The following is a 23885-nucleotide window of genomic DNA, read 5'->3' on the forward strand; positions in this document are numbered from 1 at the left end:
TCTTGACTCAGGGCTCCTCTGGGCAGCAACATGCCCTCGGGCCCCAGAACTGTGCAGCTTTTAGAGACAAAGCCCCCTTCCTCTTCAAGTGCTATGGAGGATGCTCATCAGGACCATGAGGCAGAAAGAGGGGGTAATTGCTGGGAACCGCAGGAAGTGCCCAAGTCTGGTTTTCTGAAATAAAGCCCCACTGTGTCATATCGTGCTCCTGCTTATGACTTCCAAGTGCTCAGAATGAACCCAGCGGCTCCCGGGCCTCTCCTCCTCTGAACAGCTATGCTGTCTCCTGCGCTGGGTTTGCCTTGGTTTCCCTTGCCCGGTTCTGCCTCTTTCTTGAGGGCTGCGTGGACGTTGCTTCTCAGGAGCCTGCGGTTGCTTGTTAAGCAATTCTTACTGAGCACTTACTGTGTGCTGCGTGCTGAGGTGTCAGATCCCACCTGACTGCTCAGCATGCTATTAACAGCACCCCGCTCTGCCCCCAGAGCCTGGACCCCTACCTGTGCCCCAGGCTATGCCTCACCCACCCCTACCACCGGCTCCCAGCACGGGGCACCTACTGCTGTGCCCTTACGCATGGTGTCTCTCCACCATCACTTTCTTCAAGCCTTCGCCCTCCACCTACACGTAAAGCCGAGGAGTCTCCAGGCAGATGAAGGCCTGTGTGGTCGATGCAGGTTTAGATCTGCACCAGGCCAAAGAATTCCAAGCCCACTCACCATGCCCGGAGTGACCGACCAAGGATTGTCTCGGGGTCAGGGTACTCAGACACTGCCCCACGGATGCAGGGTTGGGTGGTTTATGACTGGTGACACCCCTTTCTGTCCACGACCCCCTGGCTACTCAGGGACTTAGAAACGGCTTCACCACGCTCTTGTATCTAAAGACAAGGAAGCAGAGACTCCACCGGCCCACCTGCTCAAGGTCTGCACAGATAAGTCGTGGCCTTCTTCCTGGGTGCCCAAGCATCCGTCTGCGTGTAGACCTCCAAACCCCGTCCTCCCTGCTGGCAGGGGAGGTGCACGCTGATCACCCTTCCCCATTCCTTTGTCAATCAACAGAGGCATTCCTTCTTCAAGACTAGCGTGGGCCTTGTTGCCCTCAAAAGTTCCCTGGGCAGCCTTTAGTGTGGATCAGAGCTGACATGGATGGATCCATTTGCCATTGTGGGAAACTCACCAGTAAGCTAGTTGGTTTTGGGGCTGCCAGAGTCTCACACTCAACTTTCTCCCCCTCCCTGCAAACTGGTGCACACACACACACACACACACACACACACACACATACACCCACCGCTGCTCCCTGTGCCCTGGGAGGCTCTGTTTGCCCCATGGGAACAGGAAGGCTGGACCTGGCAGAGCAGCTCCTCACGTGTGTTCCCACATGGGCATGGGATTAGGGAACAGTGCCCCGAGGCTGTCCTTACCCCGCCCCCAGGTCCATGAATCCAGGTTCGAAGCTGGGACTTAAAGGTCCCTGACCCTCAGGACCACTCCCTCCATGTCTCAACGCCTATCTGCTCACATCACACTCCTCCTACAAAAGGCTAAACCCTACAGGAGCCCCAGGGCAACCCCTCCAGGACCCAGTGTGCCCAGAATCAGTAAGAAAGCAAGGGTGGGTCAAGGAGACAATAAGCAGGCATTCATGCCCGGGAAGACCCAGCAAGGGAGGGCATTCACAAAGACCTGACCCTAAATAGTGCTCCCATGAAAAGATTCCGGTTAACCTCCCATGCCACTTCTCTTTGGCAATTTCTGAGATATTTCTCCAATGAACACAGAGATCAGCTATAACAATGTTTTCCCCAAAACAATCTTGGTGGGTCTGTTTCTCTTTGAGCGTCAACGTGGCTGCATTCTGACCCTGAGCTAGAAACGTTTCTTACCTTTGACTTGGAACCCAAGTTAACCGACTCTAAGGGACATCGCTTTTGACTTGGAACAAACTCCAAAGAGACCAGAAACCCACAGAGAGCTACAGGCACTGCTGATGAAGACTTGTCCCTGTGCCAGAGGTCCTTTTAAATCCAGAAACAAGGAACCTGAGAATTATTTTAAGGTTCAAAGCTAATTTCCTGAAAAGGAGCTCAGCAGAAAGAAGCCTTCCCTCCAACCCCCAAGAATCCACCCTGGAATGTTCTTATCACTCAGATGAGAGCAAAACATGTCTTTATAGATGCTTGCGCTTTCCCAGTGGGCTCGAAACCAGACAGCACCATGAAAAAATAGAGCCCATGTTCTAAAAATTGGAAATTTTTGCCCCTGGTGGGATTGCACAGGAATCTGTTTGGGTGCAAGAATGCTGATTGGATTAGCTCTGAGTAGAAACATGGGGTTTTCCTACTCTTTAGGAGGGCAGTAAGCCAGAAGGAAGCAGCTGGGAACTGAAATGAAGGTGGGAACTTGGGAGAGGCAAGTGTTTTACACCCTTTGACCCCTGCTGGACCTCCCCTCGCAGGGCCCAGAGCAGTACAGGCCATCTTGCTGCCCGGATGAAGGAAGTGCTTTCTCAGGATTCACGGTCGTGTTGGACTGAACTGTCCATACTAGCAGGCTGAATTAATGCATACACAGGGTGGAGCAAGGCTCCCAAGACAGACCTGGGAATGACTCTTGCCACTTCCGGATGGGAACTGGGGTCAAGGTCCTTGGGCCATGTTCCCCTTCCTTCCTTATCGCCCTCCATCCCTAACTGTTTTAATAAGGGTACAGTCCAAATTGCTTGTCCTTCCAGCAAGCCTGGGTATTGAAGTTTGTCTTTAATAGGAAACACACTCATTAATAATGAATTAGTGCCCATGTTTCTAAGCTCATCCAAAATTGGGTGACTGATGATCAGAGCTTCCAGTCCTGGGAGATCCCAAGGCTGGTGCACAAAGCTCCAGCTGAGACTGAAGGTGACTGAGGCAGAGCCACAGAGCTGGGTAGGGAAGTGAGGGATGAGTTTCCCATGAGACACCTTGGCCATGCACCCACCCACTCTGACCTGTGTGAACTCTGGGGTCCAAGTGTCACGGGCTGGGGCATCCCTTCCACCTTCCCTCTGCTCCAGCAAACCTGTTCCTTCACATCCCCACCCTTCTCATGCTTCTCCTGGGAGGCTCCATCCCACCTTGCCAAGACTGTGCTCTCCCTTCACCAGGAATATGCCATTGGATGAACGTGCTATTTAAAGAACTTGCAATGTTCAATCAGGGTGAGTGTGGGGAAAATGGCAGACTTATTTTCAAGTCAGAGCCTTAAAGCTATACCCGTCTACTATCCTCGACCTCCTATAAAATAATTGATAAGTGATATAAGATTGTTCAAAGATGCCCAGCTCAAATGTCATCTCCTCCCTGCAGGCCTCCCTGGTCATTCCTTGGATGACCCACATCCCTCTCATTTGAACATGTGGTTTTTTTTTTTTTTTCCCACTCCAAAGTTCAGGCAAGTTGAGGTGGAAGGATAGAACGCCGGCCTGACCCAGCTCCCAGGTCCTCCATCAGCCACCGAGCTCTTTCCCCGAAGGAAGACTGCTGAGACACAGTGGTGTCTCCCAGAGAGTTGGGCTTCAGGGACTGCTGTCACCCAGAGGAAGCAGGGACAAGCTGGTGGCCTCCTTGGGCATTTCCTCCAGTCCTGAGGCGGAGCTCCCACCTGTGATCTGATATCTCCAAAAGTGGACAAGAGAAACAAGAAATTCCTTCCCAGGCTCAACCTGCTCTGCCCAGCAGCCCCCTAAACGTTCCACAGGGGGTTAGGGGGCTTGGAAAAGGCACACTCAGGATCAGCTCAGCAGGGATCTCTCAGTTCCATGACCCCAATAACTGTCCTTGGTGTCAGGGCGTGGTCTGAGCTCCCCTCTAGCCTGGTCCCAGGAGGCGGGGGCATAGCCCTACCTTATCCCCTCCACCTGTCTGAAGACCACCATCATCCCACCTGTGTCCCCAGCCCCCTTCCAAACTTCACAATGGCAGGCACTCAGCAATCGGTGGATGAAGCAATAAAATGAGGCAAGGCTGCCTACCCTCAGAGCGTCGAGCCGCCCTTAGCTGGGGAGGCACCGGGGGCCGGGAATGCTAGAGGATGCCTGTCCAGGGTGGGGTCACCGCTGACAGGGCTGCCCGCTCGCTGGTTTATTGACACAGACACTGGCCCCTGTGTCTTTTGCTGGAGCCAGTAGGCATGGGTGGCTGGATGTGGACCCCTTGGGGACTCTCGGTGGTCACACACATTCCAGGCTGGTTTGCTCAGGGGTTGAGCTTTCTGGGCTGAGGAAGTGGAGCTGGTAAGCATCTGTCCCTCGGGCTGGGGCTGCTATTTCTACTTCAGAGACCCCCGGGGGGATTCCAAGGCAATTTGGGGTCAGGAAGGGGTGGAGTGGGGAGTGGGGTTGAGAGAGGTGGTCCACTGTCAACCTTCATGGACCAGAAAGCTCAAGACTCCCTGGAGACAGTGCCAAGCAGGGCCTGAGGCAGCCCGAGGCATGGGCAGGTGGGAAAGGAGGGGAAATCAAGTGGGAAAACAGAGGGGAGGGGAGGGGTGGGTGACAAGGGACCCACCCGGAGCACTCCCACCAGCGGTCTCACTGCTTTAAGATCCTCATTTCCCCAAAAGGCAAAAATATGTCAGTGACCAGCAGAAGCTGCAGAATAGCCCAAAGCACGCGAATCGCCGGTCCCAGCTCTATGCAGCCAGTGGCCTGGGAACATCCCCAGACTTGATCAAGATGGAAATCAGAGCCTTCCAACTCCCATCGAGGAAACCACAGCGGAGTCCCACCAGGCTTTGGCTTGATTCTGAGGGGTAGGTTCTTTGGTCCTACTGAAATGGCCCTGGAGCAGTGGTCTGTCACTTGAGGATGACTTCTGCTGCCCTGGTGCACTTCCGTCACTGATTCAAGCACTTCACAGTCTCCACGTACGTTTCTTTCCAGGGCAGGTGGCAGGGCAGCGCCAGCCCTGTTCTCAGCCTGCCCGTGGGGCTCAGCACGGTGCTGCCACGGTGGAAGCCCTTGCAATTTAGCGGGGGCCCTGTGGGCTCATCAGGTACAGGGCACTGCAAGTCAGGCAGCCACTCCTACTTGTTGTCCCAACTGCCCCCACACAGACAGGAGACGAGCTAGAAGGAATCATTACTGGGTGTCACAGATGTGAAACTGAGACCCCAGAGGGGTGAGGCACAGGCACGACAGCCCGGATCTCGAGCTTGAGAGCCAGGCTTTCTCAGCAAATGGGTGTGTGGCACTCTACGCTCCTGCCTGTCCCCGCGGGGGACTCTATTTAATTTCTATTTTCATCTCATTTCATTAAGAAAAATCAAAGCCATTCGCTCACCTGCCAGCGAGGAGCCCCTGGAGGTTGGACCCCTAACAGCTCTTCCTCCCCGTCCACTGTGCTGCCAGGAGCTGAAGCCACAGAGCAGACCTGCTGTGCCCAGGTAAATCCACAGGCTCTCTGCGCCGTCCCAGAGGGCCACAGGAAAGTGCTCTGTCCTCTCTGGGAAAAGCCTCCCCAGGAAGCCTTCCTGACCTTCAGACTCGCCTTGGCCCACAGCTGGCCCCATGCCCATAACAATCACTTCCTGTATTTACCTTGCCGGGTGCCGAGGGCCCAGCCAGGGTGGTGGCCATACACCTGTCCTGGAGGCCATGCAGGAGGGAAGGTGCCCCTGGAGGTGAAGGCTGGGAATGCTGGCAGGACCCCCTGGAGAAAGGTAATACAGGTCGTCTCACCAAGAAGGTCCTGGGCACACCTGGCCTGGGCCGGGCCCGCTGTTGACTCTGAGATTCAGGAAGGCTTTGGGGTCCGCTCTGACATTCCATTCTCTTCTTGCTCATGACCGTCTGGCCTCGGCTTGACCACTTCAAGGCAGGAGCACTATTGCTTTGGGAGGAGTCCTGCCCCATCGTCATCATTATTGATCATTACTGCAAACAGTTTCCTTCTATTCCGTGCTCACTGCATGACAGGCCCGGGGCTAGGTTCAGAGCATAATCTACATAATCCTGGTGCTGTCGGTGTGAGCAGAGAATTAGGCCCATTTAAAAGAAGCACAGGCTCAGAGGAGTTCATCATTTTGCCCAAAATCACACAGCTAGTATGTTGAGGGTCCAGAATTCAAACTCAGTACAAAAACCTGGGCTCTTAACCACTATCATCATTTGCCAAGTTTAATTTCCACAATGCCCATCTTTATACAAACCTCAAATGAACCATTGTTTAGCTATCTGTTGCTGGTAACAGATTAACCCAAAGTGTGGTGGCATGAATCCACACACACTTACAATCTGGTTTCTGTGGGTCAGGCATCTGGGCACAGACTCTCTGCTCAGTTTTCTCACAGGCTGCAATCAATGGGAACGGGGAGGCGGGGCAGCCCTGAGGTCTCATTTCAAGGCCCCACTGGGAGTCCCTGGGCCTATTGGCAGGATTGAGTTCCCCAAGGACCTCAGCTCCCCTCTGGTGGGTGGCTGGAGGCCTGTCCCAGTCTCCTGCCACGTGGGCCCTTCCACTGGGGCGACTCGCTTCTTCAGAGTGGGCATGGAGCCCAGAAAGATGGCAGTCACAGGCTCTTGCGATCTCGCTGTGGAAGTGACAGTTCATCACTTTGGCTGCATTCTGCTCCTTAGGAGGAATTCCTCAGTCACAGCCCCATTCACAGGTAGAGGATCACACACAGGCATGGATACCAGGAGGGGGATCGCTGAGGCCATCATGGAAAGCTGTCTATTACAGTCATCTGATTGTCACAAAATGTTGGTTTCAGTTTTGTCTCTGCAAGCCAGATCTAAGTACTTTCTCAACCATCCACCCATCCCTCATTTCATCCATCCATGGGTTTGTCCATCTGTCAGTCCCTCCATCCATCCACCCCTTCATTCATTCAATAAACTTTTGAGCAGAACACACATTAGGCTCCTAAGATACCAGAATAAATGAATTATTCCCACTTCCACTTCACTGAGCTCTGCCACCAAAGGCGTCCAGTAGAGCCTTCACCCATGTGGGGCTTGAGGAGGCGTTGCTGAGTGCTTGTCCCAGGGTTCTCCTCCTTCCTTCAGCTGGCCCTTGGCTGTCAAATTTGAGACCCTGGTCCTCGCTCCCTTCACGGCGTGGCTCAGAGTTCTGTCTGCCTCACGTACTATTTGGTTCTTGCGATGGAGTGAGTCAGGGGCAAGAGGGTGGAGTGGGAACTGCTTTCGCACTCGTGGGTGGGCAGGGCAGGAAGAGGCACAGGATGGCGCGAGGCCTGGTCTCACCTGCCTGGGAACCCATCTTCCCACCTAGAGCCGAGGGAGTGAACTCTGAGTAGGGGGAGGCACCGGCGGTGGGTCAGTGAGGCTGGGGTCCTGAGGGGCCCAGTGGGATGCCTGCAGGGACTGAAGTTGCCTACTGGACTCTGTTTGTTTCAAACATTTACTGGGCACCTAGCACATGTACTGCCCGGCCCTGGGGGGCACTGGGAGTGTTCCAGACTGCACCTAGCTTCCCTTCTCCTCCACTCCGTCACCACAGAGTCGGCCCCAGTACTACTGCAGGGTGTCCCGGCTTCCGTCTCCCCAGTTCACTTCTGCCCTCCCCGCCCACCCCACTCAGTACTCAGCTGGATCTGCCGACACAGACCTGCTCCTGTCGCTTTCTTGCTGAAAAACATTTTACATAACCTCTGCTAACAGTTCACGAGTACCCTTCCAGAAACGTTCCATCGGGGCACAGTCTCTCCCTCTCTCCTCCCCGTCCCTCACGCACACACGTGCAGGGTCACAGCCTGCGCATGCTGTCCTGTGTCATTGTCCTGGCGGTTTTCTGATTCAGCGCACTTTTGAGTTCTCTGTGCTTACTGGCTGGCTGCTGTCCTGCTGTAGGAATATTCTGGGGTGCTACTGAGAAATCATTTTAAGGCCTGGGTGCCCTTGACTCAAAGCTTTCATGATGCTTTCCTGGGTGATCATTTTTGATAGACCATTAATGGGCTTAATAATCACAAACCAATTGATTTAAAGTGATTATTAAAATGATGCATTGTGTAATAAGTTCAATTCATTATAAAAGAATTTTTTTTATTGATAACTTCTCAGGTTGAGTTTGCTTTTAGGAGTTGGAAGAAGAGAAGAATCTAAGTGTTTGAATTTTTTTTTAATTCCTGTGGTTATTAAAAAATATAATAAAACTTAAAGGTAACAGGCTAGACCTGGTCAAGAAAAATAACTGATTAGAAGCAGGAATGTGTCGAACATGTACTGACTACCTGTGAGTTTGTTCTAAGCACTTTCCCGGATAAACTTGTTTAATCATTTCTATAGACTATAACAAGAAATCCAGATAAATAGAGGTTAGTCGGTTTGTCCAAGGTCACACAAATTTTCCTGAACAGACAGAAATGCTGGACATAATTTTGTGATATATATATATATATATATATATATATATATATATATATTTCCATTCTAAATCAAGAAAGGTAAATCTCCAAGTGACACAAATAAATAGGTGATTCTGTTTGTTTTTGTGGTGCTGGGGATTGAACCCAGGGCCTTGTGCTTGCGAGGCAAGCACTCTACCAACTGAGCTATCTCCCCAGCCCAAATAGGTGATTCTGTATTGATCCTGGTGAGCTGAGTACTTTGTCCCTATCTTGCTTATTTGTTTTAAATTAACTGTTATGGGGAAACAATAAATAATCAGAGTCTCTGGACCTGAACACAGCAGGAAGCTTGAGGAGGGATTACAGCTCAGAAATGGAAAAAATGCTCCAGGCCACAGGTAGAAATAAAATTACCCAAGAAAATGAAGAACAAGTTAGATCCACACATGGGGTCTAACTTTTAGCCCCTTGTGATATCCAGAAATTATAAGATGGAAACTGAAAAAGAAATTCGAGAGCCTGCGAACCCTTAAGACAGGTAGAGGCAACTAAGGGGAGGGCTCCACAATCCAGGGCATGAGTGGGGCATCACACTGGAAAGATAATTCCCGTAGAAGATGAACTCACACACAAAAATTGTAAAACAATTATAAAACACTTGAGGAAGCCCAACAGAAGAAAGGAATCCCACAAAAATGGGAGTGTTGACAAATGAGGAAATAGAAATAATACAAAAATAAAAAACAGGTATGTCGAATTATTACTTTCATGAGATTCCAAAGTACGACAATTAAATTTCTTTTGTTCACAGTCAGACAATAATGAGATTGAGCAAGCTAGGCATCCAAAAATACCTGAGTGTGGCTGGAGGAAAAGGTTAAAACATTTGTGTGCGGAGAAGGTGATGTATTGCTAGGGCCGCCATAACACAACACCACAGGTTGGCAGGACTTAAATGAGAGAAATATTTTTGTCTCACAGTCCTGGAGGTTAGAAATTCAGGATCAAGGTGCCGGCAGGTTTGGTTGCTTCTGAGGTCTCTCTCCTTGGCACACAGGTGACTGCCTTCTCTCTTTGTCTTCACATGGTTTCTCTTTTCTGTGTGTATGTTTGTGTCTAATATCTTCCTTTTATAAGGACACTGGTCCATTGATTAGGGCCCCTCCCCACAACCTCATTTTACCTTTAAAGACCTATGATGTCTTCAACATGGGAATTTGGGGGTTATGCAATTCAGCACATAACAGCACAAACTCCTTTGTTTTTAGTTTCAAGTCCAATTCTACCAATTATTAACAGCGTGACTTTGGACTAGTTACATAACCAGCCTTTGCCTCATTTTTTCTTTTGTAAAATGGAGATGATAAACAGTACCTGTTTCACAGGGTCGCTGTTGGAATTAAATAAATTCTTGTATGTAAAGCTAAAAACATGTATGAAGTGCTTAAAGAGAAAAAGAAGTAAAATAGACAATTTAAAAAAATTTTAAAGTAGATTCAAAGAACTAAGTAGAAATTATAAGACTAAGAAATATTGCATTAAAACTCCTAACTGGGAATAACTTAAAGTTATTCAAAGATGTGGAAAATAAATCTTCAAAAGTCACCCAGAAGGAAGCACCAGGAGGTAAAGAGATGGAAAGGATGAAAGAAGTTTAAAAACACCAGTAGAATAAATCAAAAAAACCCAACAGGCATTTAGCAGGTTGTTGAGGAGGAGAGAATTAAACGTGGAGGAAAGATGATATTCAAAGAAAACTCTGAGGACTTCTCAGAACCAAAGGACACGAGCTCAGCGTTTTAAGGAGCACACTGAGTCCTAGGCAAGGTGAATGGAACTGGTTCACCCTGGACGGTCCCCACGGAGCTGCACAGTATCCAAGAAGAAAACACAAACAAAAAACCTTCGAGGAGAAAAGGATGACCTCAAAGTCACGGTGACCCGGCAAGCAGGCACCCTTCCTCAGACTCGGGGCCCGCTGGGAGCCGGCCCTGGGCGCTCGGCTGAACCGCTGTGTCTGCTCCTGGACGTTCTGCGTTTCTTCCTGGCCTCGCCGGCTCTTGTGGCCCCTCCAGGAGGTTTTCTACCCCCACCCCACCCCTCGATCTGCACCATTGCCCTCTGGCCCACTGTGCTGGGTCCCTGCCTTCACTTCTTCCTGTGGGTTAGTTTCTTCCCCACCTAAACAATGAGCTCGTGGAGCTTGAGACTTGGACGAGGATCTTCTCTGCTCCTCCTCAGTTCGCATGCTTTGGCTGCACAGGACTGGTATTTTGGGGGAGTAGATGCTGGGGGGATACAGACTGAGCCCTCCAACATCAATATTTTTGAACATTTAATCAATTGCAACTTTGTGGTCAAACTTAAGTTAAAAATTTGTGTGTGGAACCAGGTCCATGTGTACCGACCCTTTAGGTCCTTTTGAAATCATATTTTCCCACTTGGTGATCTGTCTCGGATAGAGCCATGAGCACCCAGGAGCTGGATTTCAAAGTCTTTCACTATATTACTTACAATTATTTAAAAAGTGATGACTTTTAAATGATAATAAAATCTGCATGTGCTTGGAAGAGCACAAGGAAGAAAATAAACATCATTTGTAATCCTATTAATTAAAATTAATTACAATGTTTATTCATTCTACATTCAACAGATATTTACTAACTGCTTTGTTTGAGACACTGTACTAAGTTTGGGGGATGTAGCAATACTTATTTTGTTTGTTTTCATTTTTTTAATATAGACTTTTAAGTATATAATAAATGTATAAAAGCATATTTTAGCTAATACAGCACCTCCTGTCCTATTTTTTGTAATTCATGTCATCTCAGCATTTTTTCTTGCATTATCTAGCCTTTAAAACATGATTTCAGTTAATCAGCTGTCTAATGCCCCATTTTGTATGCGTCTCGGTTTCTTTAGTCCTCTACACTAAACACACTTAAAAACAACTCGTCCACGGCCCCGTCAATTAGCTGGCAGAAAAATAAGGATGCAAAGGGCGTCAGCTTCAAGAGGATCACCTGGCCTCCCATGGACGAAGGTCCGAGTCCAGTGGTTTTCGGGGACCCTTCTTGAGAACTGACCCCTGCGTGGGGTTTTCAAAGATAATTTCCAACATCAGACTGATTTGACCCTCTCTCTCAGAACTGGCGAGAGGGCGGAACCAGAGCAGGAACCTGGAGCAGTTCTTTCCTGGGGGGAGTCAGGCGACCTTCCAGGACAAGAGGGGCGAGGCAAGTGTGAGCCAGCAAACCCTTTGGAGCTGAGCAGCCGACTGAAGAGACTGTGAAAGGACTGTCCAGCCGAGGGAAGGGGAAAAGAAGGAGGCTCCCCCACCTTCTGACTTAAGACTAAGCAGAAAGCGTGCTTTGAACTGAACTTGACTGCCTTTTGGCTCTTCCAGCTTTGTAGCCTCACATGTGCTGTGTGTGGTGGTCTGGGACAAGGTGCTTTATGGTTTCCACTTGTACCCTGGGAATAGCCATGGAGCCTTGGACATGGCTACGGTGGATACGGAAGAAAGGGGTTTGTCAGCAGGGCTAAGAGCTCATGGGCCTGCCGTGTGCTGGCTTACGGATTCAGGTGGGTCACCCCGCCTGGAAGGTGACACTCATCTGCTTACTGATGAGCATTCATCAGCCACCCATGATGAATCAGAAACTTCTAGATACAGCTTGCAGAGCTCACAAGGCAACCAAGTTCTCTGATCTCTGTAGCTGTCAAACTTTAAATGACAGAGAGACTCTGGAGAATAATGAGATGTATCTGGGATTGGCTTTGCGAATGGGAATCATGGGCATCCTCAAAGGGGCAGGGCGAGGGAGACTTCAGAGGCAAAAGGAGGGGAATTGTGCAAATCATGCTGGGAAAGTAACCCTCGTCACGGGACTGGTGACAATGGTGGCGTCTGTCCAGTCTGGACAGGCGGTTGGTGGCAGGAGTATTTTCTGTGTAGGGTGCGGTGGCCTCTGTGCAAGGCTGTGCTGCTGGCCACCCTGTGCACATGTCCCATGCACTTCTCTAATCCTGCACCTTCCCAGGCCTGGGGGAGTCCATTCCCTCTGTGCCCATCGGTTGCTCAATGCATCCATTTTTAAGAGGCAAACTTGACTCAGGCTGCCTGGCTCGCCCTCTGATTCAGGCATGATGGAATTCTGATTCAGGCAGACTTCTTCCCAGCTCAGGAGAGGCAGCCTCCTAATTGGGCCGGGGCTGGGCCTGTAGGGCTGACAGCGTCGCTGGCGCGTGCTTGGTCAAACGAGTGGGAGGCAGACGTGAGGACTCCCTGAAGTATATAGGCATGGACCAACAGAGGGGCCCGCGACCGGCAGGGCAGCCAGGGCAACGCGGGAGACCTGCAGGCCTTCCAGCCAGGCGACCACTGCCTCTGCTCACGCACCCCGACTTCACCACCAGCCCCGGGCTCCGGCCTGGACACCTCCCTGAGGTAGGCTTATCTCTTAATCGACCCACATGTTCCTTTGTTGACATAAACAAGAGCTCTTCCTATGAGGTAATTTTCACCTGGTGGTGCGATGTTTGGAAAAGTCACTGGTGATGGCAGTTTCGATGAGTCTACCAGCTTGTGGCACCTCAACTGGCCACTGGTGGAGCACCCCACTCTATTCTGGCATGTTTAGAGGACATGAAGGGTGGGGAACGTGTGGGGAGGATCAGGTCAGCATCTCAGGAGCACTCCCGATTCTGCCCTCAAGTGATTGCTGGTCTGAACGTCCCGAGGAGGCCTGGCTGCCCGGGTCAGCGTGGGGGTGGGAGTGCCAGCAAGTGCGGGTCTCAGCTGAGTTGTTGAATCCACTCCTGAGTGGGTTTTTCTGGGGAAAGAAACTGACCATTTGGGAGGCTGGTGGCCCCACGGGTTTGGGCTGCTTGTGCTGTTAGGGGGCCCAACACAGCAGCCGCCTGCCCCCTGGAGGGAAGGCACTATTCCAGGGAAGGAGCCAACAGGCAATGTCCCACCTGAAACTAGACTCGAGAACAAAGGCTGTTCCTCTGGGAAAAGCAGCAAAGTGCACCTCTTCCTCATTCCCTATAATTAGTGGCTTTTCTCTGGGACTGCGGGAGTCTGGAGGGCAGCGCCAGGGCTTGGCTCTTCATCGTTTCCCTGCACACAGAAGGTGCTCATTATCGATTTGTGAGTTCTCCAGCTTCTCCCTGAAGTTGGCAAGTGAATGCTGGCAATGAGGTCTCTGGTTTCCAAGGTGCCTGCCAAGCTGTGCTCCCAACAGGAGAAGGAGGGAAGGTGCGCAGGGACCCTCTGCTGTATGTCTTCTGGAAGGAACTTCACAGAACATTCAGATATTAGAGTCCCAGCCAGCTGTGGGTCTTGTGGCAGGAGGGTCCAGTGGTTGGGAGCGTGGGTTGTGGAATCTGGCAGATCCAGGCTCAGATCCCCCGGTCTCCACCAGCCCAGACGGTGAGCTTCTGGTGAAGCCATCTCTCGCCTCCCTGACCCAGTTCTTAGTTCCCCCACCTCTGTGAGGGGAGGGCTGATGCCTGCCTCCCGGCGTGTGGGAGAAGCGAACTTCCTGGTGTAGGATGTGGGGCTCTGGGTGTGGCATCTGCAAGGCCACCAGCAGGTCAGCTTCTGGTATCCTTAGTGAGGCCTTATGAAATTGTTTCCGTGCCACGATTTTTGACCTACAATATGGTAGTTTCTCAGAGTTCAACCTGATAGCATCATCTCTCTAACTGCCTGGCTACGACAGCGAGCCTGGCTTGGGCTCCAGGAGGCGCTCGGTTCTGGCTCCCCACCAGCCCCGTCGGGCTCGCCCAGCAGCGGCGGATGATGCCTCTGCAGCCGCCCTACCCAGTTCCCTTCTAGTCGGGGAACCAGTGTCAGTGTCCCAAGTTTGATACTGACTCAATTCTGTTCCTACTGCGTCAGCCTCAGTGACTGCCACGTTTGGAGCCAGAGCAGGGTCAAGGTGCTCCTGCTGTCCACAGGGGTGCCGGAGCCTCCCTGGGAACGTACCCCGGTGCAGGAAGTGGCAGTACTCTGGGCGGAAATGCCGCAGGGTCAGGAGCGTCTTTGGTCTTCACTTGGCCACTTAAGGGCTGAGCAAACTTGGGTTCCCCTTTGTACAAAGGGCTTTTAAAGACACCTACTTCATGGGGGTGTCATGAGGATTAAATGAACAAATGTTTGTCAATCATAAGTAACAAAATGTTTTACAAAGTAACACAATTGATAAATACTATTTGCAAGCATTGAGAAAACATGGGTGAGTACGAAAGAGCCCCCCAGCGCTTGGCGAGGACCTCGGGTGTTTGGCATTAGTATTCGAGGGTGGGTACTGCCAGGGCGGGTGAGAGTCTGAGCCAGTGCAGGGTGGTTGCAGGGGTAGGGGTCAGCCCTCAGCTGACCCTGACGTCCCCCTCCCCTGACTTCCTTGGGCACACCTTTGTCTTTAAACACATAAGGGACAAACGCTTAGAGATCAGAGGCCTGTGGGGGCTGCAGCCAGCGGGCGTCCACAGCCCTGCACGCGCGGATCTGAGTCTCCGAGGTTGTCCAGAGGGCAGGACATGTGCGGGTCAGTGAAGCAATGCCTGCTGGGTGCTCAGGTGGGCCCTGGCTCTCCAGAGCATCATCTAGGGGTTTGGCAACAATAGTAACCCTCCCAGCCCCACAGAATGCAAACTCCACCAGGCTGCGTGACATAGCCCGAGTTCCAGAAGGACTGCTGGGCACAGGTGGGGACACAATGAGTACTTGGGACAAGAATGAGTCAAACCGTCGCCTCCTGAGGAGGTTGGAGACAAAAGCAGGAATCTGGAAGACTCACACTGTGAAAACCAATTCTCAACTCCTAAACTGCCCTCCAAAGCCTGTTGGTTCTGCTGTCCCTGTCTACAGGAGAGGGGCTCCCCGAGTCACCACTCTCTCTGCATCCCCAGGATTTTATGCTCTCACCTGGAAAATTGCAACACACTCACTTCCCTCATCCTTCCCCCTGAAAACAGGAGAGACTTTCTAAAAATTAATCATCAGGTTGGATCACTCCCTTGCCAAAAACCTTTCCCGTTCCCTCCAGGCTAACAGCAGCTCTGTGCTAGTGAGCCCAAGCAAAGATACTCAGAATCATTTCTCACCAGGGAAGAGACTCAAAATCCCAAGATGCCCTTGCCCATCCACTAGGACAGCTGGATTCAGAATGGCAAGGTAACCAAGCTGATGGGAATGTGGACAAATTGGAGCCCCTCGTCTGCCAATGAGAACCCTAAATGGGACAGCTACTGTGGAAGGTTCCGGCGGTTCTCAAAGAGTCAAACAGAATCACCATGTGACCATGCAATTCCACTCCTAGGCACACACTCAAGAGAATGGAAAACATGTCCACCCAGAACGTGGCACGAATGTCCCGTAGCAGCATTAGTCACAATAGCCCAAAACTGAAAACAACCCAAATGTCCGTCAAATGATGGATAAATAAATGTGGTTGTTTCCATCCATTTGGGGCCACTATAATAAATACCACAGACTGAGTAATTTACGAACAATAGAATTTTTTTTCTCACAGTTTGGAGGCTAGGAAGTCCAAGAACAAGGTGCTGGCAGTTCAGTGTCTGGTGAGGGCTGCTCGTTGCCTCTAAGATGGTGTCCTGTGCTGCCTAGTCTGGAGGGAACAAATGCTGGCAGAAGGGAAAGGAAGGGTCCTCTCTCCAGCCCTCTCATCAGAGCCATAATCCTATTAATAGGTGCGTAGCCCTGAGGACTGCACCACCTCCTAAAGGCCCCACCTGGGGATTAAGTTTCAACACGAATTTTGGAAAGACACAAACATTTACAGCAGAGCAGTGGTATATCCATACAATGGAATAGCACTCAGCCATAAAAAGGAATGAAGTACTGCTATGAGCTACAACATGAATGAACCCTGGAAACATCACGATAGGTGAAAGAAGCCATACACAAGACCACATATAATTGCCTTATAGAAATTGTCCTGAATAGGCAAATCCAGAGAGGGAGAGAGAGAAAGAGAAGATTACTGGGTAATAGAGAGTGACTGCTCATGGGGTGATGAAAATATTCTGGAATCAGTTAGTGGTTACTGAACTCGAGTTCTTGGATCCAGGGTTGTAGAAGGGGAGATGGGCCTGGAAGGAATGGGGTGCAGGTGAGGCTTTATTAAGGATGTCTGCTCTGCCAGAGGGAGCCAGCACTGGGGACAGAGAGCCCAGGCTGGCTGAGGCAAGGACAAGGGGAACAGCCCTTCTGGCACCTGCGGGGTAGCCAGGGGCTCGGTCTTTGACGTGGTCACATGTGGAGTGGACGCCAGTCCTGCCTGCGTGCTTCTTCAGGTGACACGTCTCATGGCCCACTTAGATCTCCACCCAGGGCTGTGCGTTACTATGCTGGACGTCACTGCGGGTTACTTGGTGACCATTCTAGACCTGAACTTGCCCCTCACCACCTGCTGCTGCCCTCGTCACCCGGAAAGTCTCTGATATTCTTTTCAGAACTACAGACCCGGCGGCCTGGCTGCAGCTGGCATTTCCGCCGACCACGGTCTCAGGAGGCTGAGCTGAGCCCCAGGCTCCACCCTGGAGTGTTACCTCACTCCCACAGCGTCAGCCACCGGTGCCCCTCCCTCCTGATCTCCTTGTACGGCTGTTGACCCCACAAGACTGAGAGCTAGCCTGACGGCCCTCAGTCCTAAGGGGGCCTGTTTCTCACGGTGGCCCCGACTCTACCAGGACCCAATCTTATGAAAATCCTAACACACCACTGAATCCTGCTCTTAAAAACTGAATTGTATGTGATACGGATTTGTGCATCGATGGTGCAAATTGGGAATGGTCATTTCTGCAGGGTGCCACAGCCCGAGGCCCCACCTCTCCCAGCCCCGTCTTCTCTCTAAAGCTGGATCCACCAACTGTTGTCACATGCACCTTACAGGCCACCCCCTTCCCCTGCCTAGGCCTTCGTGCACACCCCACTCCTACTTGGTGGTCCCCTCTGGACCCCAGGGACCTGCTCGCCTACTGGAGTCCTCTTCCAGACTCCGCCACCTTGCTGTCCCCGTTGGAGCTTCTTGGTGAATGTCCTCGGCTGACCCCCTAGGTTGCCAGCTCATCGTACTGGGTAGAGAAAGTCTGGGCCCTGAGGACATTTTTTTATGTAAACCTCGCCGTCAGATTATACCAACACTGTTGAGTTTTCATCAGGGACGTGTTTGCCAGAGTCAACTGCGTGTCACTGAAATAGGCCCTTGATCAAGTTCCTAAGAGAACACAGCTGAACCGCATCTTCTCCTGCCTGTTTTTAAAACTTTTAATCAGATTTGGTCCGTCCCCATGTGCAGTTTATAAGTTCTACCGGGTCTGTTTTCTCGGATTAGAGTCCGCGGTCCAGGCCGGTCACGAAGACGCAGTGCCTCCGACCTTGTCAGGCAAGAGCGCTCTTCTTTTCTGGTGTAGCTTTGGCCCCTCTGGGTTTTATATTTTCACATTGTCTAAATAATAGTGTTCACGAGGACTTGGATAACAGACTGATAGACATGATAGACTGATAGACTCAAAAAACATGAAATTTTAAGTAGATAATACATGTACAGGGTGGGAAAAAAGATATAGAGAGGAAAGCCTGTGTGCCCCTTGCCGACCCCACACTGGCATGCCTGTCCCCAGAGGCCACGTCGTGGACAGGGCTCCCCCGAAGGCTGGCAGCTCTGATGGGGTTCTGTCAGGAGGTCTGTCAGGAAGGGCCCTGAGCAGAGGGAGAAGCTGGCTAAGGTGCGGTCGGGGAAAGCTCAGCTGACCCCAGGGGCTCAGCAACCTTGCTATCCCCAGCTACGATAGTGTCCACCTGGTGTTTATGTCCTGCCTTCCTGGAGATGACTTCCAGGGCACCTTGTTTCTGCTGAGGACGAGCGGCCTGCTGGGAATTAGTGTCCCTGAAGGAGAGGCCACGATCTCCTTGCCCTGCCTGCCCTTTTCAGCTGGATACCTATTGTTGTTGTTCGTGCACCTCTGGGGGCTCCTCCCAGCCAGGTAGCAGTCAGGAGGCTGTCTCTCTTTCTCCCTGCACCAGGGCTCAGCCCACACGGCGGAGGTGCTGGGACTTAGCCCCAGGCAACTGAGGAGCAGAGCCCTGAGAATTGAGGCTTTTTCTTTCTTTTTTTCTAAAACAACTTTCTAGGGCTCTGGAGTTATAAAAAGCAACTCCCATGTGTCATTTCCTGGCAGTTGGACAGCTGCAGAATGCCACACTGCGAGTGCCGCGTGCCCCTACCCTACCCGAGGTTTAACATCAGACTCACGTTGGTTCTGGCAAAGCCGCCGAGTGTTTCGTAAGGAGATTGGTTAATTTATAGCAAACATCTAATACGAAGCGCACTTTCCAAATGCTCCCACGGAGTCTTGGAATGGAGCCCTGCCAGCTCCAGGCGGCACGTGCAGCATGGGCAGACAGGGTCTTGGAATGTGTGAAAGGAGAAGGAAGTCGGTGGGGAGAGGATGGCCCCCTGCACAGGGCTGGCCCACCTGTGGCGGGAGCGCCTCCTGTCTTGGCCCCTGACACGGGTGTGGCTGCAGGGATGCATCTTCCCTTTCTGCCTGCCCCCTAGCCCCATGGCGCCCTGCCCAGTCCTGCAGCGGGAGAGCCTGTTCCAGTCAGGAGCCCATGCCTACAGAATCCCCGCCCTGCTCTACCTGGCCCGCCAGAAGACCCTGCTGGCCTTCGCGGAGAAGCGAACCAGCAAGAAGGACGAGCACGCGGAGCTGATCGTTCTGCGCAGAGGAGACTATGACGCGGCTGCCCACCGGGTCCAGGTAAGGCAGCCGTGCTTGGTCACTCCGCTGGGGTTGTTCCACACACACCCCTTTGCTGGTGTGGGCAGGGGATCTAGGCCTGGATCTCACAGAACGCGGGTGATTTGATCCTTCCATGGCCAAGGTCGGGGGACAGAACAGACATGCTGAAGCCCAAGAGGGAGCAGGAACCCTTCAGCGGTGGGATACCCTCAGCAATCCTAGTGATCACCCATGGGCACCCCGCCAAGCTTCACCAGAGAGCAGGGCCTGCTGGCCTGGCTCTCTGCTTTATTGCTGACCAGCTGAGTTTCCCAGCATCCTGAGACCCCAGGGAGGAACATTTCATTACCATATAACTGGGTCTTTGAGTGCAATTAACCTGGGGAGCGGGGTGGGGTGATTGCTGTGTCCAAAAGTTCCAAATCGTAATCTTGATAGATACCCAAGGCTGACTTATCATATTTGAAGGGTTTACTGTTATTATCATCATTACTTTGTGGTCATTACTACATAGTAGTTATTCAAAGCAAAGTTTGGATTTGGTTGACACATGATGATGGTACATATTCATGGGATTCAAAGCAGATGGACCTGGGTTCAAGTCCTGGTTCCATCCTTACCAGAGGGATGGCCTTGGGCCACTCCACCCTGTGGGAGCCTCTCTTTCCCCAGGTGTGCGATGGCATTACTAACACTTGTCCCCCAGGGTTAGGAGATCAGATGAGGCAGTGCCTGGGCACAGCATCTGGGATTAGAATCCCTCACGGGGGGAACTGTCAATGGGTGGGGATGGACGGCAGAGCCGTGGCATGCATGGCAGACGGGCATTAAAGAAGGTCAGTATGAGCCCTCCATGTCCTGGGGCGACCCCCTCGTAGGCTGCATTACTGGAGTACTGTGTGTAGGAGCTGGGAGGGGTCAACAGATTCCGTCTTGCACTGGTCGGTGTGTTGAGGCCTCCACTAAAGCTTTGCAGTTCAAGCTGGACTGGGCTGGTACATCAAGGACACCAGGTGACGCTGTCAGGGCTTCTGCCCAAGTCAGCTGTGTCTCCGGGCCTGGCCCATTGTGACCATCTGTAAATGAGCGTTGATGGGAGTGGAAGTAACCGAGCTGCTTAGTGAAAAGTGGGCCCCAGGAGGGAGCGGGGTGGGGTGGGAGGGGGCCTCCAGCCCGGTGCCCGGAGGGGGTCTCAGTGGGGGTGAAGAGGTGCCGGTTCTCCTGGCTTTGGTCCAGCCGGTGAGACGCACCGCCCACCACCCCCGAGTGTGGCTCCTGACTGGGTCGCCTGCTTCAACACCGCTTCTCCTTCCTCCCCTCCCCCACGTCCAGTGGCAAGCTCAGGAGCTGGTGACCCAAGCCCAGCTGGAGGGCCACCGGTCCATGAACCCCAGCCCCCTGTACGACGAGCAGACCGGGACCCTCTTCCTCTTCTTCATTGCCGTCCCTGGGCAGGTCTCTGAGCATCACCAGCTGCAGACTGGGGTCAACATGGTGCGGCTGTGCCACGTCACCAGCACTGACCACGGCAAGACCTGGAGCCCGGCCAGCGACATCACCAGCTCGGCCATTGGCCCAGCCCACAAGGAGTGGGCCACGTTTGCGGTGGGCCCTGGGCACTGTCTGCAGCTGCACAACCAGACACGGAGCCTCGTGGTGCCCGCCTACGCCTACCGGAACCTTCCCCACCTCCACACGCCCTCCCCAGCCGCCTTCTGCTTCCTCAGCCATGACCACGGCTGCACATGGCAGAGGGGGAACTTCGTGGGCCAAGACTCTCTGGAGTGCCAAGTGGCAGAGGTGGGGCCCAGGGGTCACAGGGTGGTGTACCTCAATGCCAGGAGCTCCCACGGGGCCCGGGTGCAGGCCCAGAGTGCCAATTCGGGGCTGGACTTCTGGGGGGCCCAGGAGGCCAGAAAGCTGCCCGAGCCGCCCCACGGCTGTCATGGGAGTGTGGTGGCCTTCCCCAGCCCCAGCTGCCCAGCCCAGTGGTTGCTCTACACTCACCCCACTGACCCCCGGCGGAGGCGCAACCTGGGCGTGTACCTCAACACCAGGCCCCCCGAGCCTGCTGCCTGGTCGCAGCCTGTCCTGCTGGCCACTGGCAGCTGCGCCTACTCAGACCTACAGAGCATGGGGCGCGGCCCCGACGGCTCGGCCCAGTTCGGGTGTCTCTACGAGGCAGAAGACTACGCAGAGATTGTTTTCCTCCTGTTCACCCTGAAACAGGCCTTCCCGGCCCAAGTCCCAGCTCCGGGAGCCAGCCACCTGCTGGCCACACTGCCCGGCCCAGGTCTAGGTGCCCATGGCGGGGCTGAGGATTTCTCAGTGTCCCCGGAGGTCAGCTCTGGGTCCCTCCATTAAGTGTGCAGAGAAGTCTGCTTCTTGGCTCTTTGCCTCCTTCCTTGTTCCAGTCTTCCCAGAAGGTTCTATTTACATCCCAGAAATCAAAGAAGTCTGGCTTTCCTAGCCCCTTGGCAGCAAGGCAAGACAGCCTGCCCAGTGGCTGTCACTCTGCACGGTGACTGTCGCTCTGCACGGTGACTGCCAGGCTGCACAGCTCAGCCTGCCTAGTCGGTCTCCCCCGCCACACACACACACAGACACACACACACACACACACACACACACATTAATTATTTTGTGTTCTTGATAAATGACCTAGTCCAATCCATTTCTTCCCGGCAGATACTCCTGATATGCCTGAGGAAAGGCTAAGCTGAGGATGTGGATTTGCAGAGTGGTGTGTGTGTGTGTCTGTGTGCGTGTTCTTGTTGATACTTCAGAGCAGACAGCCTGGGAAACAGCTTTGCTGAAAGGTTAGGCAGGGTCGAGAATAATCAAGCTCACTTAAGTCACTGTGTTCCTTCCTTGGGGCAGCCACAACAAATTATCTCAAACTTGGTGGCATAAAACAACAGCAACGTGTCCTCGCCACTCCACAGGCGAGAAGCCTGAAATCAGGCTGTTTGCAGGGCCACACTCCCTCCAGCTGCCCCTTCCAGCTTCAGGTGGATCCCGGCAATTCTTGGGGCCACCTGGCGCCCGTCTTGGCCTCAGTCTTCACATGAGCTTCTCCTGCGTGTTCTCCCCAGTCACTCGCAAGGAAGCTTGTCACTGGACAAACCAGGATGAGCTCACCTCCAAGATGCTCAACTACATCTGTAGAGACACTTTTTCCCAGTCAGCTCATGTTGGCAGATGCTGGGGGTTAGGATGCGGGTGTAAATTTGGGGGCCACCACTACAGTCATAAGCATTTTGCTTTTGCACAGGTGGTGTAGCTGGAGGCAAGAATGAGGTTCAGATGGATCAGATAGTTTGGAAGAATTGGGTGGGGTGGGGGCAGTTAGCTGTGATTCCTGGTACAGGGCTGCTTTAGGACACTTGCTTTTCACGGTGACAGGGAGAGCCTGTGACACTGAAGAGACGGCTAGGGTGCTGGGCTTGTGGTTCTTGCCTTGAAACAGATGTAGAGAGAAGGCTGCCCCCGCCCAGCCTGGGCGGAGGAGGCTGACACCTCTCTGATCCCTGGGAATTTTTACGGCCTTTGTCCTGTGTCTTGTGGAAAATTTGTCCCTTGCTCCTGCCAGAGCCCTTCTAATTGGCACAGTGACAACAGTCAAAGGTTCTTACAACTGAGTGACATCTTTGTCTGGGCAAGTGGGGGGGGGTGGTGTCAAGGCATGGTTTTGGTCCCCTTGGTGGTCCTAGGCACTGGCCTCATGTCAGGATGCTGCTTCTCCTTGTGGGGTTTGTAAGAAAGCCAGCTGAGGAGAGGATGTGGGGAAAAAGGTACACTCGTACATTGCTGGTGGGGCTGCAAATTAGAGCAGCCACTCTGGAAAGCAGTATGGAGATTCCTTAGAAAACTTGGAATGGACCCACCATTTGACCCAGCTATCTCACTCCTCGGCCTATACCCAAAGGACTTAAAATCAGCATACTACAGAGATGCAGCCACATCAGTGTTCACAGCTGCTCAATTCATAATAGTCAGACTGTGGAAGCAACTTTGATGTCCTTCAATTGATGAATGGATAAAGAAACTGTGGTATATATATACAATGGAACATTACTCAGCTATAAAGAATAATAAAATGATGGCATTTGCAGGCAAATGGATGAAATTGGAGAATATCATGCTAAGTGAGATAAGCCAATCTCAAAAATCCAAAAGACGAATGATCTCACTGATAAGCGGATGATGACACATAATGGGGGGTGGGAGGGGGGCAAGAATGGAGGAAGGAGGGACTGTATAGAGGGAAAAGAGGGGTGGGAGGGGTCGGGGGGAAGGAAAAAAATAACAGAATGAATCAAACATCATTACCCTATGTAAATGTATGATTATGCAAATGGTATGCTGTTACTCCATGTACAAACAGAAACAACATGTATCCCATTTGTTTACAATAAAAATTAAAAAAAGAAAAAGAAAAAAAGAAAAGAAAAGAAAGCCAGCTGAAAGGGCGAGGAATTGGGGCCTGGAATGGGATGTTAGCCCCTCCATTCGGGGACAACCACCTGGTGTCCTCTGAACCACTCAAAAGAGGTTGGGGTGGGCGGAGCCTGGGAGCTAGAGCACTTGAGTGGCGGCCAGGACAGCAGACCTCAGAGGCTGAAGGTGGGTGACCCTGTGGTGTATTATCCAACGGAGACACTTGTGAGAGTCCAGTTGTACCTGGACTGTCCTGGGCCAGCTGGGAGTTTCAAGACAAAGATTCCAAGGACTGTGCCAGAGGCTGCGCCATTT

At 52.3% G+C, this 23885-nt stretch overlaps 2 protein-coding genes across 3 annotated transcripts in view; one reads left to right on the plus strand and one right to left on the minus strand.

Moving 5' to 3' along the window:
- Nucleotides 1-5451, minus strand: part of Ngef (neuronal guanine nucleotide exchange factor) — an 82454-nt gene extending 77003 nt beyond the window's left edge. The window contains exon 1 of the mRNA XM_047547301.1: nt 5318-5451. The gene's annotated coding sequence lies outside the window, so the exon portion shown is untranslated. The remainder of the gene's footprint in view (nt 1-5317) is intronic.
- A 7134-nt stretch (nt 5452-12585) lies between these two features.
- Neu2 (neuraminidase 2) lies at nt 12586-23026 on the plus strand. Of its 2 annotated transcripts, none has more exons than XM_047545989.1 (3): nt 12586-12798; nt 18944-19148; nt 20586-23026. In XM_047545989.1, the coding sequence occupies exons 2-3, from the start codon at nt 18948-18950 to the stop codon at nt 21492-21494; spliced, it is 1110 nt and encodes a 369-aa protein (XP_047401945.1). In that variant the 5' UTR covers nt 12586-12798; nt 18944-18947; the 3' UTR covers nt 21495-23026. The 2 variants fall into 2 exon arrangements, with proteins under 2 accessions (XP_047401945.1, XP_047401944.1); XM_047545988.1 differs by having other exon boundaries at nt 12587-12798; nt 20463-23026.
- The last annotated feature ends 859 nt before the right edge of the window (nt 23027-23885 follow it).

This window comes from Sciurus carolinensis, chromosome 3 (assembly GCF_902686445.1).
Source record: "Sciurus carolinensis chromosome 3, mSciCar1.2, whole genome shotgun sequence".
Taxonomy (NCBI): Eukaryota; Metazoa; Chordata; class Mammalia; order Rodentia; family Sciuridae; genus Sciurus; species Sciurus carolinensis.

Bases quoted from the DNA above. Each gene is read 5' to 3' on its own strand.
- Neu2 (XM_047545988.1), top strand. From the start codon at position 18,948: ATGGCGCCCTGCCCAGTCCTGCAGCGGGAGAGCCTGTTCCAGTCAGGA. The intron at 19,149-20,462 runs GTAAGGCAGCCG...CCCCACGTCCAG, and splicing joins CGGCTGCCCACCGGGTCCAG to TGGCAAGCTCAGGAGCTGGT.